Raw genomic sequence first — 15761 nt, forward strand, 5'->3', positions numbered from 1 at the left:
TGAAGTGTGGTCTTTGAAAAGCCATAAGCCACAGGGAGGTTCCTCTTAGCCATATGGCTCTGGCCCAGGAGGTACCTCATCAGACATCGAACCCATGGGACAAAAGAAGCTTTTTGGTCACAGGAGAGGGATCCCTAATGCTGGGTCACTGCACAGGGAGAGTGGGGGTCTGCTGCTGCTGAAAATGCTTAGCTTAGGCCAAACATCCCTCTGTCACCCCTTCCCTTCCTTCCCTTCCAGAGTCATCAGCCGAGCCCCTGGCCTGAAGCTGGTGGTAGAGACGCTCATTTCTTCCCTCAAGCCCATAGGAAACATTGTCCTCATCTGCTGCGCTTTCTTCATCATCTTTGGCATCCTGGGTGTGCAGGTAGGTTGTTACTGCTCATCAAACAGTCCCTGTGTCCCCACCCCTGCCATAGGCACCTGCACCCCCAGGTGCTGCGACAGACACAGGGAGCCAAGCAGAGCAGGAGGGACAGGCAAGCCAGGAAATTTTCTGCACCTGCCCTCCTCCATGAGCTGTCTTTCACCATAATGTCTCTACAGCCATTGACAAGGACAGCCATGTGCCAGGTTTTGCTGGATGTGTGAGACAGGAGTTGATGCTCACACCTGGAAGGAGTTGGATCAGGGTTTGGGTCAGCATTATAGGGAGAGTCCAGGGCTGGCATAGCACAGGGTGTGCCGGGCACATCCATGTTACACCACAAGGGCAAGCAGCTCGGTGCCTGCTTGCACAAACCCTGCCTCCAGTCAGCTCTCTTTCTCCCCTCACTCTGAGCCCTAAATCCACCCACAACCTTTTTTTATTTTTTTATTTAATCCTCTTTATTTTTGGCTGTTGCATTGCAGAGGAGCAAGGGCGTGGGCGTTACTTCCATCTCAGGGAATGCGCTATACTTAGTCTGCTCTGATGCATCTGTACAAATGCACAATCCAGTACCTTCCATATGGGGAAAGGAGCCCTGGGCAGAAGAGCCACAGCAGTGCAGCGCAGCTTTGTGAAAAAAAGAACTTGAGAAGCAGGGGATGTTTTTTCTGCTTCTTTACCCTCAATTGAGGTCTTCTTTTCCTATCAGCTCTTTCAGTAACTGTGAAGCTGGGAGGGGAGATTACTCTTGGGGACCGAACAGAAGATTATTTTTTTTCATTTTGGGCTAGTGGCTCTAACTGCACCCGGAAAGCTGCCCTAAAGGTTGTCAGATGGTAAGGGCTTACAGTAACTGTTGACCTGGGGCAATGGAGGAGGCTGAAAAGGCAGGTGTGCATTTAAGAAGGTGGCCCTGGCTCCTTAGCAATATTTGAGCCTGTGCTTTATGTTGCATTGGTGGTCCTCCCTACCTGTCATGCTTCACCTGGCTTGCAGCCCACCTACCATCTCAGGAGCTTCTGCACATCCCAGGGAGCATGGGGAACCCTGTAGGGAAAAGGTCTGATGGGGTCGTTCCCCTCCTGCAGCTTTTCAAGGGCAAGTTCTACCACTGCCTGGGAGTTGACATCAGGAACATAACCAACCGGTCCGACTGCATGGCCGCCAACTACAAGTGGGTGCACCACAAATATAACTTTGACAACCTGGGACAGGTGAGTGTACCTGCAGCCCCTGTCTCTGGGAACCTAGCACAGGGTTTGTCTCCCCCTATACATACCCTTCCCTGGGGCATAGGTGCAGTGCCTGGAGAGCTGATTCCGGGGCCAGGAGCAGTAGTTATGTGGCATGGGTATTCATGCAGAAGCTGTGTCACTAGTGGGTTGGTATCAGGATGATGTTTACAGGTTGTGGGGAAAAGTGGTGGCAGCAGAGAGCTTGGTTTTCTTTTTCCTCCTACTGCAAAGCAGATGTTTTTCACAACCTCTCTCTTCTGGTTGGTCTGGCTGCATATGGCTTCCTGTCCCTAACTCCCTCCCCTCCACGGGGGAAGGAGCAGGTTTTGATGTGTGCAGAGACACAGGCAAGAAGAATATTTCAATGTTGTGTGTGTTAGAGCATAAAACCACATTTTTTTTCCCCCAGCATGCCAGATGCACCTGCCTCACATCTGTTTTGCTTTGTATGTTGCAGGCTCTGATGTCCCTCTTTGTTCTGGCGTCAAAGGATGGCTGGGTCAATATTATGTATAATGGACTAGATGCTGTGGCTGTTGACCAGCAGGTATAAATAATTCCTTGTGAAAGGACCTTTTTCACTTTCCTCAGGCTAGTAAGGCAGAAGCATGCTTTAACATCCTGCTTCAGACACATCCCTCAAACCAAGACCCCCTCCCAGGGCTCTTCTGAATCTTTTGCTTACCTATTTGCAAGGGGTCAGGGTCATGACTGGTCCATGCAGGGAGGTGCAGTGGGTGTCTAGTAATTCTCACTCTCTACTCAGTCTGGATCTCACAGCAGGCCTTGATCTATTTGTGATGATGGAGCAACAATGCTGTGTGCCCTTCTGGGCATGCTGACTCCCTCCTGGCCCACGGATGGTTATTTTAATACCCTGTAAAGCATGGGCTGTTGGGCTGCTGCCTGCTACATCCCAATTCCTCTACTGCTAAGGCAGTGACCTTGATAGTGTCCAGTGTAGGTACCTGCCACCATGGGATGCAGTGCCACAGGCTTAAACCTTGGGGATAATGCTCTATTTACCTCTGAACCTCTGCACAAGGTGCACCACTGTTGGTTTTGTAGGCTTTTTGTCAGGAGACTCAGTCAAAGTCAGGGCCTCCTTTCTCTCTGATCCTGAATGACATTCTATTTCAGTCTTGTTGCTGTTTTGGTGGTGTGCGGATGTGTTCTTTACTTGCCCTTGGGCTGAAGGTGCTCCTGGTACCTGGACCACCCATTTTACCACATACTGGTGTTGTACTAGACATGGAGCTGTGCCTGTGCCTGAGTTGTGGGTGACTCTGTGCAGGCAGACCCTTGCCCTTGGCTCCCACCCACTCTATCAATTGCCAGCTGTGGCCGAAATCCAGTCAGGCAATCATGAACTGCCTTGCCTGTAGCCCCAGCTATTCCCAGCTCACTCCCCTGATTTCCATAAGCCCTCCCCACCTCCCCAGCAGCCAGTCACCGTGGCATGTCCCACCCCCATCATTTCCATACCACCACTATCCAACTGATTGACCCCCTCTGTTCTCCTCCCTCCTCCAGCCAGTGACTAACAACAACCCCTGGATGCTCCTCTACTTCATCTCCTTCCTCCTCATCGTCAGCTTCTTTGTACTCAACATGTTTGTGGGGGTGGTGGTGGAGAACTTCCACAAGTGTCGGCAGCACCAGGAGGCTGAGGAGGCGCGCCGGCGGGAGGAGAAGCGCCTGCGCCGCCTGGAGAAGAAGCGAAGGAGTAAGACACAGCCTAAGTGTTTGGTTGGTTCGTAGGCCAAGGTTTTCTAAGAAAAACCTTCTCCTCTTCTTCTTCTTTCCTGATGGACCGATCTCCAAAATGCATCACTTCTGGCTGTGCTCTCAGCCTTCCTTTGCGTGCCACTACCATGTTGCTATGCACCTCACTGGGGCGGTCTGGGGAAGAGGGATGGCTGACGAGCTCTGCTGGGACTCCGGGGAAGCTGCTGGGATTTTAGCTTCCTGCCCCTCAGGAGATAACATGTACCAAAACCACCTACATGCATGTGCTGGCATGCACTGTCAACACAGGGTGTGCATGCATTGGTACACCTCCTGGGCTTGGGATAGTCACACCTGAGCTTCCTGCAACCCAGCTGATGTTTGGGGGAAGACCTGGACATACTAGCTTTTGTATTTAAACCCAAATTTAAAGAAGGAGTTGGTGGGGGGTGGGTGGGGGGAGAGGAAGACCCCTGTGTTTCGTTCCTGGCTCTTTCCATCAATGTTGCAGTGTCACTCCTTGGATTCCCAGACCCTCTGTGGTAAAGCAAGCCCCTTCCTGGTGTTTCTGTCCTCTTCTGTATTACCTTTAGACAAACATTGTGCAAGCATACTTGCCCCAAGAAATCATCCCTACTACCCCAGACTGATGTTTTCTTCCATTCACAGCCTGTGGGCATGCTTTCTCTTCTTTTGCTCCAGTTTTCTCCCTCTCTCCTGTGACACCCTGGGGCCTCTCCTGGAACCATCTGCTCCCTTTTATCATTTGTGATCTTAATTTGTCGAGACATGAAATGCTGATTTAGCACCATTCCCACAAACATAGACTATCAGATTTTCTTTCTAGCATTCCTTTTCTTGTCTTTTTTTTCTACTTATTTTTTTACCAACTTCTGCTTTTCTTTTTTGCATGTTTTCCCCTCCTTCCCCTGTCCCCTGTCTTTTACCTATCCTTTTCTGTTCTTTCTCTCTCCCAACTTCATTCCCTTTTCTTTCAACACCTATCACCACTCCTATGCCTGCTCCCCTCTCAGTGTTTCTTACCCATTTCTCTCTTTATTCCAATTTCTTCCTAACTCTGCCCGTCTCCCTCTTTCCACTGAAGAGGCGCAGCGTTTGCCGTACTATGCTACCTACTGCCCCATACGCCTCCTTATTCATTCGGTCTGCACCAGCCACTATCTGGACATCTTCATCACTTTCATCATCTGCCTCAACGTGGTCACTATGTCCTTGGAGCACTACAACCAGCCTGTGGTGAGTGAGATCATGGGGATAAGCCCTGCCTGTAGTCGTTATGTTATTTTGCTACAGCTCACTGATGACCACTGCCCGCCAGCATAGGTAGGATACTTGAGTGTCTCTAAAAAAATACCATTAAAGTGTTGCAAGCGTTATTGTAGTGGGCAAAAGTATGTGAAGAGTTTTGTATGTATCCAGACAGGTAGCGCCTACTCAGACACTTGTTATCCATTAGGATCAATAGAGAGAAGGCATCTAAGCAAGAGCTGGGCCTATGGAAAGCATGGTGCAATTAAGTCTTTGTGCTTTGTATTATTAAGTAGATATGTGGGTCACCCAGATCTAGCTGCCTGGTCTTTTTTGTGTGTTCCCCTGGGTCCTAAGAGGAGTGGTGGAAGCACCAGTGTCCTGGGAGCTTCAGGCTTTGCATCAGGTTTCCAAACGTTAGTCCAGTTCCCCTGCCGTGTGGCCTGCGCTGTGAGGACTAGATTGGCTGGCTGCATGTCGTGGGATGAGATGTCTTTTCTGAGCCACCTTTTTTCTGTAAGAGAGGCTGCAGGGCCAAAGTGCTGAGCAGAGCCTCTCTCAGCTGCAAGGGGTGATTCCCAGTAAAGGGCCTTGAAGGCCAAGTAAGTTTTATCCTTTGGCTGGGGAAGACCATGTACCTCTAGTGTTCCTGGCAAAGCTCTCGATGCATTTGATGGAAAAAAAATGGTTGCACATATCAAAGGAGCTTTCTGCCTCCATATGTAGGCAGAGCATTCATCATGACATCTTCCTGGTGGCATTTCAGTTTTCTCTTCAGGAGACCCTTGGTTTAGGTGACAGCTCTGGTGTCTGAGCAGGCGCTGTTCGAGATAGCTCAAGCTTTGATACAGAACTGAATCTGTCCATCCTTATTCAAATCCACTGCCAGGCTCCTCTGTTTCTTGCCCAGCTACCCAGCTTTTATCTTACCCTTGATGGTGCCCAGTTTTACTATGCAGGAACTCTCAATCGTTATCTGTTGTCATCCTCACATCAGGCCTTTGTTCCTGAACAAGTCACTCCTCTTCCTTACTCCTCAGCTCCTTCCACTGGAATGCAGGTCCAGCCATGTCAGCCTGCTGTCAGGTTCTGCTAAAGAATCTTCCCAAAGCACCTCAAACCCTTCCAGTATGAAGTACCACCACATGCTGCCCACTGCCCACTGGTCCTTGGTGGCAGAGAAGGAGCAGCACATAAAAGAACCGGAAGCCCAACAGCTAAGAGATATGACATATACCTGCCCCAGCAGGCAGGCACAGAGGGGTTTCTCCCCATCAGAGATGACTTGTATCCTCACCTGGAATAACTTTCATGCCTCATACTGGTTGATAGCTATGCCAGTGCTGTTAACATGGTGTCATCCAGGTGGCATGGGCTACTGGCAGAAGAAGAGGCTGATGGTACCTGGTGGACTCTTCTTGCAATAGCCTCCTCCTCCCTAACATGCTGAGCAGTACAGAGGAAAGGAGCAATAACCAGTCCTGAGAACAACATGCGGCAGAGGGGCCAGCTGGTGGTTGCCCTTAGTAGGCAGCCTCCACATTCAAGTAGATAGGAGGCATGGGGTAGCTTCCTCACCAACAAGGGAATTCCTGGCACTCAGAAGAGTCCCCCCACAGGTTTGTGCACGCGATGTTGCTTTTGCCTCAATTCTTTACCCTCTCTTTCCGCTGGCAGTCCCTGGAGACCGCCCTCAAGTACTGCAACTACCTGTTCACCACTGTCTTTGTGTTGGAGGCAGTCCTCAAGCTGGTGGCGTTTGGTCTGCGGCGATTCTTCAAAGACAGGTGAGCAGAGGGTTATGTCAACCGTGGCTGCGAGACAGCTGGGTTTGGGGTGGAGGTTTTGAGGATGGATCCCTGTCTGGAGTGTGAGAGGGTAGCAGAGTGCTCTGACTGCCTTCCAGTTCTGCACAGCAAGGACTTACCCTTAGCCCACCTGAGCTGCAATGCCTAGGTAATAATAAGAGTTGTCCAGAAATTGCCTCTTGGTTGGCATCTGCTGGTTAGGCTAGAAAGCAAAGGAGGTGGGGTTAAGGAAAGCCATATTTTTTCCTGCCCTTGAGGCAAACTAGGAGCACACTGAAGCAGAACAGTACATAACAAAGCTGATTCAAGGTAGTAAGGTCGTAAAAAGCTGAGCCCATTAGTCAAAGCATAGCACCACAGTAACACAGTTTCGTGCTTTCAGATCAGGCTGGCTTGCCTCTGGCTGCTCAGGGTGTGTGCAAAGTGAATCTCTGTTTGTCTACAAAAGCCCATATAGGCTGACTCGGAGCAGGGCCTTGAACTCATACATAAAGAAATATTTAGGTTGAAGTGGAGACAATTCACTTTCTTTTTCAGGGAAATGGAAAAACTCCATCTTCCTTTGTTCTCTTCAATTTTTCTTCTTAAGGTGGAACCAGCTAGATCTGGCAATTGTGCTGCTGTCTGTCATGGGCATCACGCTGGAAGAGATTGAAATCAATGCTGCTCTCCCAATTAACCCCACTATCATCCGGATCATGAGGGTGCTGCGTATCGCCCGGGGTGAGAGAGACACTAGCCAAAGGCAGGGGTGTAGGTGACCATGGAGTGGGACTTGGTGCCATAACTCATTGAGCAGTAGCCGCGGAGTCATGGGCTCACCCTGCGCCTAGCCCTGGGAGAGAGGCGAGGATGTGGCAAAGGACAGCTTGGAGGCTAAGGCTTTCTGGCTTCCTTTAGCGAGGTATTTAGATGTGGTGGTTTGAACGGGAGGTGAAGGACCAGGAGGGTAAGTAGATCACACAAGAGCTGAACTTTCGCTGTTTTTCTTTTATGGGGCAAGTATGGCAGCGGTGTTTGGAGAGGGGACCACCAAGCAGGTTGAAGTTTACATGGGGAGGGGACTGAATCTTCCTGGTGGTGGCCAAAGTGTGCTGAGCTGCCAGGTGGCTGGAGGAAGAAAAAGTGGTGGAATGAAAAGTCAGAGCAGAGGGAGAATTGTGATACACGTTGCTGGGGGAAAGAGGCCTCTTGACCAGACTGGGTGAAGCAAAAGAAGTTCAATAGGCACGGGTGGCAGGAACAGAGTATTTACTAAAGAGATGGACTGGAGGAGAAGGAACCACTGGCATTGTACAGTCAAAAGAAGTGGGAAAAGGGAGAAGGGAGCTGAGGGGGACAATCCAGGTTTTCTAGGGCAAAAGGAGACAGGACATCTGTCCTGTGCTACTGCCATTAGTAAGTCACACAGAGGATGGACCTACTGATCTCAGTCTGAGTGACTTCTCTTGTGCTTGTTGTGGCAGTCCTGAAGCTACTGAAGATGGCCACAGGAATGCGAGCACTGCTGGATACAGTTGTTCAAGCCCTGCCACAGGTAAAACAGACCAGCTGCCCCAAAGACTCTCCTTTTCTGCTCCCTTTTTCCACAGGGTTAATTCATGTTGAGTCTCAGAGGTGATGTCTACTGTGTTGTGCAGGCAACTGCCTGAAGGTGATGTCCATGTTTTCGTGTCATTCACGGGGGTACAACTCTTTTCAGATAGGTGTTGTCCAGGTTATCATGTCAATCACGGGGATGCAGCTTACCTCACATCTGTTTTCCAGCAGGTGAATGAAATAAGGCTTGATTCCCTGGATAAGGGCAGATTTCTTCCCACCATGTCTAGCTAGTGTCTAACTGCTTGCAGCTAGCCCCCGGCTCCTCTCTGCCCTCTCCGTAAGAAGGGAAGACTGACTGGCAGCCATTTCAGGAGGAAAGGAGGTCTTTGCATTTCTGCCCTCTCACCTTTCCCTGTGCCCCATTTCCCCCCCTGCCTCTTTCTTTCACGCTGCTGTCACTACTTTTCTTAGCCAGTGCCTCCCCTTTCCTACTTTCTTTTCTTCCTTTCTCCTCCTGGATCTCTTTGTGTTTCTGAGCCTCTCATGTATGAGGAGCAGTGACACGCTCTGTTGTGACTCACGCAGCCGGCAGTTAAGTGTCTACTGCAAGACAGCTAGACAGAAGGATTTCATGAGCTGTGAGCGGCAGCTGTTCCCAAATGAGATGCTGACATGGTGCTTTACACAGGCTTCAAGCCCACTGAGAGGATCCTCTGTGATGGATGAGCAGCCAAGGAGACTGGTCCCCTTCCTTTTGGATCCGTGAGAGAGATTTGTTAAGCAGGGAGTAATGGCACCAAGGGCTCTACTGATCATACATCAGACCATTCCCCTGGCAGGCCCTGAGCAGGCAGCTGTAATGCACGGTATCAAAATGCACAGGCATTTTTCAGTTGATTTATCAGCTAATGTGCCAGGCTTGGTGAGCGATGCAGGGCTGAGAATCAATCTGAAAACAGCACGAGTAGTTACCCAAGGAGCTTACTTTAATGTTGGTGACAGTAAATGTCAATCTGAATTAGAGGAATCTTATGACACAAAAGCAAGGAGGAAACACTGTGACCATTTATGGATCCTGAGCACTGTCTGATCTCCCATGCTTTTTATTAAACAACAATAATTTGTGATTTTGTAATAATAATTGTATAATTCATATGTAGAATAGATAATTATATAATCATTCAGGGTAGTTGGGGGCTGGGTAGTTGGGAGATATACTGGACAATGAAAGAAACAGGAGAATAAGGGTGTTCTTATAGCAGACAGCTTTGCGCCAGTAATGTTTACTAGTTCTGGTTCTGCTGCCCCAGACTGGCTCAGTGCAGCTTCTTTGCACCTTGCTCTTTTCCATTCCAGGAGCCACCACAGCTGATTTTTCTCACGTGAGGATATGGAATGGAGCAGTCTCCAGATCCAGTGTCTGCATGTCTGTGGCATGTTTCTTCTGCAACCCAGATAAATGCACACAGCTATTAAGAGCTGACTGAAGTAGTATCCAGAAGCCCTTGGTCAGAGGACTCTGCAATATATTTGCACCTAAATGTTGAGACCAACTTCTGTCCCCAAAATATAGAGAATAAATGAGTGAGGATGAAACATTCATATCCCTGTCATGTAGATGGAGAAACTGAGTCATCAGGCAGTGAGGTGTTTTGCTCAGGATGGCAGAAAGCACAACTGGGACCTCAGCTCAAGCCTCTGAGCCCTGCTCTAGTCCTAGCCACAAACCACAAGTATATTCTTCCATATTTTATAAGTTCTGGGGTTTCTGTCTCACATTCATCTACAGCTTCTTTACTAACCAAGATGTTAGGTCAGATCTTCTGGATCGTCATTAATATCTGCCACAAAACCCTTGCAAGCAGATGTGTAAAGGTCTGGCCTCCAGGTATTCCCTGGAAGGTAATAACAAGCAGTGCTTAATTCTTCCAGCATCAAAGCCTGTGATCAATCCACTTCCTGTTGACTGGCTTTTGCTTCCTTCTGTAACAGGTTGACTTTAATACAGTTATATAATAGATGGATCAAAAGTCACTGCATTGTTAAAGTTGTGTTAAAATCTGCACTTAAAGAAGGACTAAAATCCCCCAGTTTTACTGCTAAAAGATTGAATTTAGTCTCCATATTTTATACGCTGGGTCTTCAGGGGACAATTGAATTATCTGTAATATTATTCTCCAAGATTTATTGGCTTTGCCAAAAGAAGCAGTTTAAAATAAGCTGTCCTTCCCCTTGCGCTTTTTCCTCCTCTCGACCTTTCTCTTTATGTTCCTAGACCACAGACTCACATCAGGGATTTTGGCTTGCTAATGGCATGTAAGGTATCGTCAGTTGTCCTGTTTCAGTTCCCTTCCTGCCTTTGTTATACTGCAACAATTCTTAATACTGAATAGAGTCTTAATTTTAAAAAGCCCTTTGGAAATTCAGCCCTTAGCTAAGTTTTATTAACTCTTTTTTTTTTTCTTTTTTTCTTTTTTTTTTTTTTTAATGTCCTGTAGGCACAGACCCAGAGGTGTGTGTTCACAGCATTTACTATGGTGTCATCAGAAACAATTCCTTCCACTGGGCATGTAGGGAGCCAGGATATGGCAGCCCAGGGGAGTGGGTGGGCTGAATCATTTATATCTCTCCTGAAACTGAATGGCACAGTGGCTGCAGTGACTAAATTAGACTCCTGAAGTGGATGATCCTAACAAAGGCCCAGTGACCGCATGCATTCAGACCAGACACTGTTCAGTTTTTCAGAAACACCCATATACCAGTTAGGGCCTTAATTTTTCCCTGCACTTCTGTCATTCCACCAACAGTGTGCTAACCATTACTGGTACATTCTGTTCTGGTTCAGCCTACCTCTTCCAAAACCCCCTCCTGCTCCTCACATATAACCTGGCTGCCCCACATGCTGGGAGGCAGGAGATTCGGAGGCAAGCAGTGGTTTGGGAGAGTGAGGACTTGGCGGCAGTGCTTTTTAGCACTTTTTAGGTGATAGAAAAAAATAAGACACTTTGCTGGTGGCACTGCTGCCTTTGTGCACCACAGAGCAGCAATCCCTGCGTTGGGGGTTTCCAAACAGCAGCTGCTGGAGGTCCAGAAATCAGGCTTTGACCTATCATTCACGAGATGCAAAGAAAGCTCTGCTTCCTCTCTTGACTCCTTCATAGTCTCCTCTTCCCTCTTCTCCTCGTCTCCATGCATTTCAGAAGTGCCTCTTTACCCTTCTTCCTTCCCACCTGCCTACTCCTTCCATAAGCCCTGTTGTAACCTGTACGTGTATCTGGTGCCTTGCCCCACCGTGCTTTGCCTGGTTCATGGCAGGAGCTGGTGTTCCTGTGTCCCTGCCTCTTTGGGGCACTGCTATTGCACTCTTCACTTGAGCATAAAACTTCAAGGGACTCGAGCGGTTTGGTGGGGCATATAGCACTGTAGGACGTATGCTGTAATTTGTAGCTTGTCCTTCACCCTGCTCCAATGTGCTTGTCTTCAGTGCGGCTGGAAACTGTACACTTTTGTCAGTCCTGACCACAGCTTGTGCTGGAGTGGAGGTAGCTGGGAAAAGAGCATCCTTCAAAGCCAGTTGCAACTGGTGCCATCACTGGTGATTTCCCCAGTGCTGAACAATTGTTTGGTTGCATTTGTACACTGGGAATTTGCTGCTGTTCTCTTCAGGCTTTGAAAGATAGAAACACTTCCCTGTACAGATGAAAGGGACTTTGGGGTAGGCTGACCATGCCGTTTGCTTTCAGGTGGGAAACCTTGGACTCCTTTTCATGCTCCTCTTCTTCATCTATGCTGCTCTAGGAGTGGAGCTCTTTGGAAAATTGGGTAAGTCTCAAGCAGACCATGCTCCAGTGTGAGTTACAGACCTGCTGGGAAACTGAGATTTCTCAAAATCAGTACTCATTCAATAAAGGGACTGAATTACTTGATGACCTCTGTTCTCCCTTATGTGTAATTGATAGAAGAGGAATTTCTCTCTAAATTGTTATTGTCCTAACAGCCTAACGAAATAAAAGCAGCATCTGGTTTCTCCTTCATTCTTAAACTTTTGCTTTTTCTGTACTGCCTACCTTGATACTGCCTCCAAGATTACAAGAAACTCAGGGAGAGTTTATTTACATATCTTGTCATGGAATATTGATCAAGAAGAAAGGCAGCACAATGACACATTGGGAGGATACTCCCGAGCAACTGAGTTATGCTGCCTGATATCCCAGGGCTGGGCCATCGGGGATTTCTGTGTATTGCTGGACAACAGCCAACTGTTGGGCAGGGTGCTGATGCCATTACCTGAGGTCTCCAAGCTGTGAGAAGCCTGAAGTCCCCTTCCCTGGTTCCTGCTGTTGATCTCTCAGGGCTGGCAGTGTGTCCTCCGCTGATAACCACGATCCCCTTCCTTTCAGTATGCAATGATGAGAACCCTTGCGAGGGCATGAGCCGCCACGCCACCTTTGAGAACTTCGGGATGGCCTTTCTCACACTCTTCCAGGTGTCCACAGGAGACAACTGGAACGGGATCATGAAGGTAACTGGGCCTCAGGGATGTGGATGTCCTTATTGTGGGGAAGGAGAAATCCTGACGGTGTGCTCTGTTCAGCAGTGCTTGGTCTAGAAAAGGGAAGGAGCGCAGGAGCTGGGTTGCTAGATAAGGTCCCTGCTTGGGCCAGAATCTCCCTCCCCACCACGGTAACTCAGACCTGGGGCTCGTCTAGTCCTACAGACATCTGACTGAGAGAACTGCAGATTGTCCTTAAGAGGAACAAGAAGACTGTCCAGGCTAAGAGGGAATATCCACTGTTGTAAGGTCTATTATGAAAGCTGAGTGTGTGGTGGGCATGGCACCCATCTGCAGAGCTACCAGGGCCAAATATAATAAATACTTTCTTCCTTCAATGGACATGGAGAGAGGAAGGTTCTTTAAACACATATGGTGCTTTTGAGTCTGGATGGGAGAAGACAGTACCAGACTGCTAATTTTTGTTCTTGCTCATGTGTATGGGGGTATCAGTGGCAGCAACATGTGGTGGTCTGAAAGTAGTTTGTTTTGTACACCTTTGGACGTATTTGCTCTGAAGCAGAGAGCACGTGATCAGATAGTGTCCTAGGTTCTTTGAGGACCTCATGATCCCAGAGGGTGTGGGGTGATAGAAATGTTTGCCTTGTTATTTCATTGGCATCAGTGTTTTTTGACAGAAGGAGCAGCCAAGCTTGTATTCTTACTTTAGTCCTTCCTTCCTTGCATCGTTCCCTCTCAAACCCAACTTCCCCTCAAGGATACCTTGCGTGACTGCAGCCACGATGACAGAAGCTGCCTCAGCAACTTGCAGTTCATCTCCCCACTGTACTTTGTCAGCTTTGTGCTCACAGCCCAGTTTGTCCTCATCAATGTGGTGGTAGCTGTGCTCATGAAACATCTTGACGACAGCAACAAGGAGGCCCAGGAGGATGCAGAGATGGATGCTGAGATTGAGCTGGAAATTGCACATGGGCTGTGCTCCCGCAAGTCAGGCTCCTCAAATTCAGGACAGGGAAAAGGAGCAGGAAGTGGAGGAGGCGGTGGGAGAACAGATCCTGAAGGACGTCTATGCATGAGATGTTACTCTCCAGCACAGGTGAGTATGCCTATGAGCTTACCAGCCAGACTGCAGGAAGTAGCTGTGGGGAGAAGCTGGGCAGCCTAGATGACTGAGGGCTTAGCAGTAGCAGACACTTCCACCTGATGATGAGAGGTTTGCTTTCAGCAGTAGACTTACGAGTTGGTAGCATTGTGTAGGGACAAGGCTGTAACAGCAGTGGGTTCTGTTCGTTGTCATTGTGTAGGAACCTGAGGGCCAGCAGAGGAGGGGTGGAGCAGATCAGTTGAAGGTGTGCTAGGAACAAATTTGAGAGAGGAGCTCAGGAGAAGAGAGTGAGAGAATGGCAGATCAGTAGCGAGGCACTCCAGCAGAGCTGGAAGACAGGCATGAGCAGTGCCGTGGTGCACTGACAGTGAGTGAAGACAGTCGTGTCATTCCCCTCCCCCCCCCCCCCCCCCTTTTTTTTTTTTGCACTGAACTCCGGCACCTTTACACACCCTAAGGAGCAAATACTCCCCCAGTGACCCTGTGCAGGTACCTGCAGAACAAGGTGCTGCTCCAGCTGAGTCAGGGTGGAGAACCCAGCCCCAAATTCACATGAAAATCTGAAGCAAAACACTCGGCATTCTTAAAATGACCTCTCCCATCCTCCCCCCTTTCTTGTCCCCTAGGAGAACTTATGGCTGGACAGTGTCTCTTTAATTATTAAGGACTCCTTCGACGGGGAGTTAATGATCATCGATAACCTATCGGGCTCCGTCTTCCATCATTACTCCTCGCCGGCCATGTGCGAGAAGTGTAACCATGACAAGCAAGAGGTAACCTGCGTACGAGGATGCGTGAGGGGACTCTCCCCCCCAAGACCTGCACACCCATGCCCACATGCCCGCAGGTCATCTGATGTGTGCTCCTGGCTGTGGATTGTGTAGACAGACAGCTTGTTGACCTGTGTTTGTCATCTGTCATGAATCGCTGATACTGTCTCTAGTACAGGCCTGCCCTCCTTAGCCACGGGGGAACTCTTGAGGTGGTGGAAAGATGAGATATGCCAGGACGCAGGTCAGGAGGGACTGAATGAACTATAAAGAAATGACTATGAAGGCATCCTGGCAGCTCTTGTTGTGTTCAATTCTGCAAGAAAAGCAGAGGTTCAAGCTCATGTTGTATGGACAACTCAAAGAATCTCACCCCAATGACAGCACTTGGGGGCAATTCAGTGAGAGATTTAATCATGTGTTTTGTCTTCATTTTAAGCTTGTGCTTGCTTATTCCCTAGTGAGGTCAATGAATTAAGCACATGCTTAAATGCTTTGTTGAATAGTCACCGCCTGTGAGCAAGGATTGGTTTGTGGTGAAAACCAGTTAATTAGTTTGAGCAAAAATTACATAAAAATGGGCCCACTGAGAAAGTTTGAGAGTCTCTTTTCTGATGTAGAGCCTGTTGGCTACAAAGGATTTGTTGTTAAGAGCAGGACATCAGATGGCTTAGAGTTGTGCTTCTAAAGTTAGTAGACGCTTTGGAAAACTTCCCTAAGCAATTAGTCTTTTCAGGTTGTGAAACTTCAGGAGCAAAGTAGTCTGGGAGAAGTTAGGTGAGTAGCAGATTTAATTTTGTTCCTGAAATAATTTGATTGTATTTAAGTGCTGTGATTGTGGTCAGACTTGTAACAGTAGTGTGACTCATCTGACAGTAAATCAGTACATCAGTGGCATTCTCCACCATCTCCTTCCCCATAACTAACCTGATGTGTTGCTATTGCTTATAAAGAAACCAGGCAGCCTGGGAAGAGAGCTCTCACTGGCAAATTACTCTATCCATGTTTGAAGAAAACAGTATTTTGTTTGGCTTCAGATGCCTAATTCTGATGCTCCGATTTTTTTTTAGCCTTTCAGCCATCTGCTTGTCTCGTAGCTTCCCTTTGCAAGTATCGAATTTTGAATGTTGCTGTAGTTCATCAGTACTGCAACACTTCACACATGGATGCTGCTTTAATGCAGCCAAATAACTAGTTTTCAATTAACTGCTATTTCCATTGTTTTACTTAAGTCCTTATATTCAAGAATCGGTGCTCAGCCTTCTCAGAAAATCAGGTCTTCTAAGGCATTCCAGAATTACTACCCCAAAATTAAGTCATTTGCATCTAGTTTGCTGCATTTGAAAACCTTCCAGAACTTCAGTACCCTGCCTAGGGATGAAGACAACAACAGATTTTTCTTACCTTCCCATCAAGGAAAC

General features: G+C 48.2%; 1 protein-coding gene across 1 annotated transcript in view; it reads left to right on the plus strand.

Moving 5' to 3' along the window:
- CACNA1I (calcium voltage-gated channel subunit alpha1 I) overlaps nt 1-15761 on the plus strand; it is a 91664-nt gene that overhangs the window by 66513 nt on the left and 9390 nt on the right. The window contains exons 20-31 of the mRNA XM_027816077.2: nt 241-367; nt 1459-1584; nt 2063-2152; nt 3139-3331; nt 4439-4590; nt 6280-6389; nt 7000-7133; nt 7877-7947; nt 11696-11774; nt 12353-12474; nt 13223-13561; nt 14197-14343. Coding sequence (XP_027671878.2) covers nt 241-367; nt 1459-1584; nt 2063-2152; nt 3139-3331; nt 4439-4590; nt 6280-6389; nt 7000-7133; nt 7877-7947; nt 11696-11774; nt 12353-12474; nt 13223-13561; nt 14197-14343 — 1690 coding nt within the window. The remainder of the gene's footprint in view (nt 1-240; nt 368-1458; nt 1585-2062; nt 2153-3138; nt 3332-4438; nt 4591-6279; nt 6390-6999; nt 7134-7876; nt 7948-11695; nt 11775-12352; nt 12475-13222; nt 13562-14196; nt 14344-15761) is intronic.

Source organism: Falco cherrug, chromosome 5 (genome assembly GCF_023634085.1).
Source record: "Falco cherrug isolate bFalChe1 chromosome 5, bFalChe1.pri, whole genome shotgun sequence".
NCBI lineage: Eukaryota > Metazoa > Chordata > Aves > Falconiformes > Falconidae > Falco > Falco cherrug.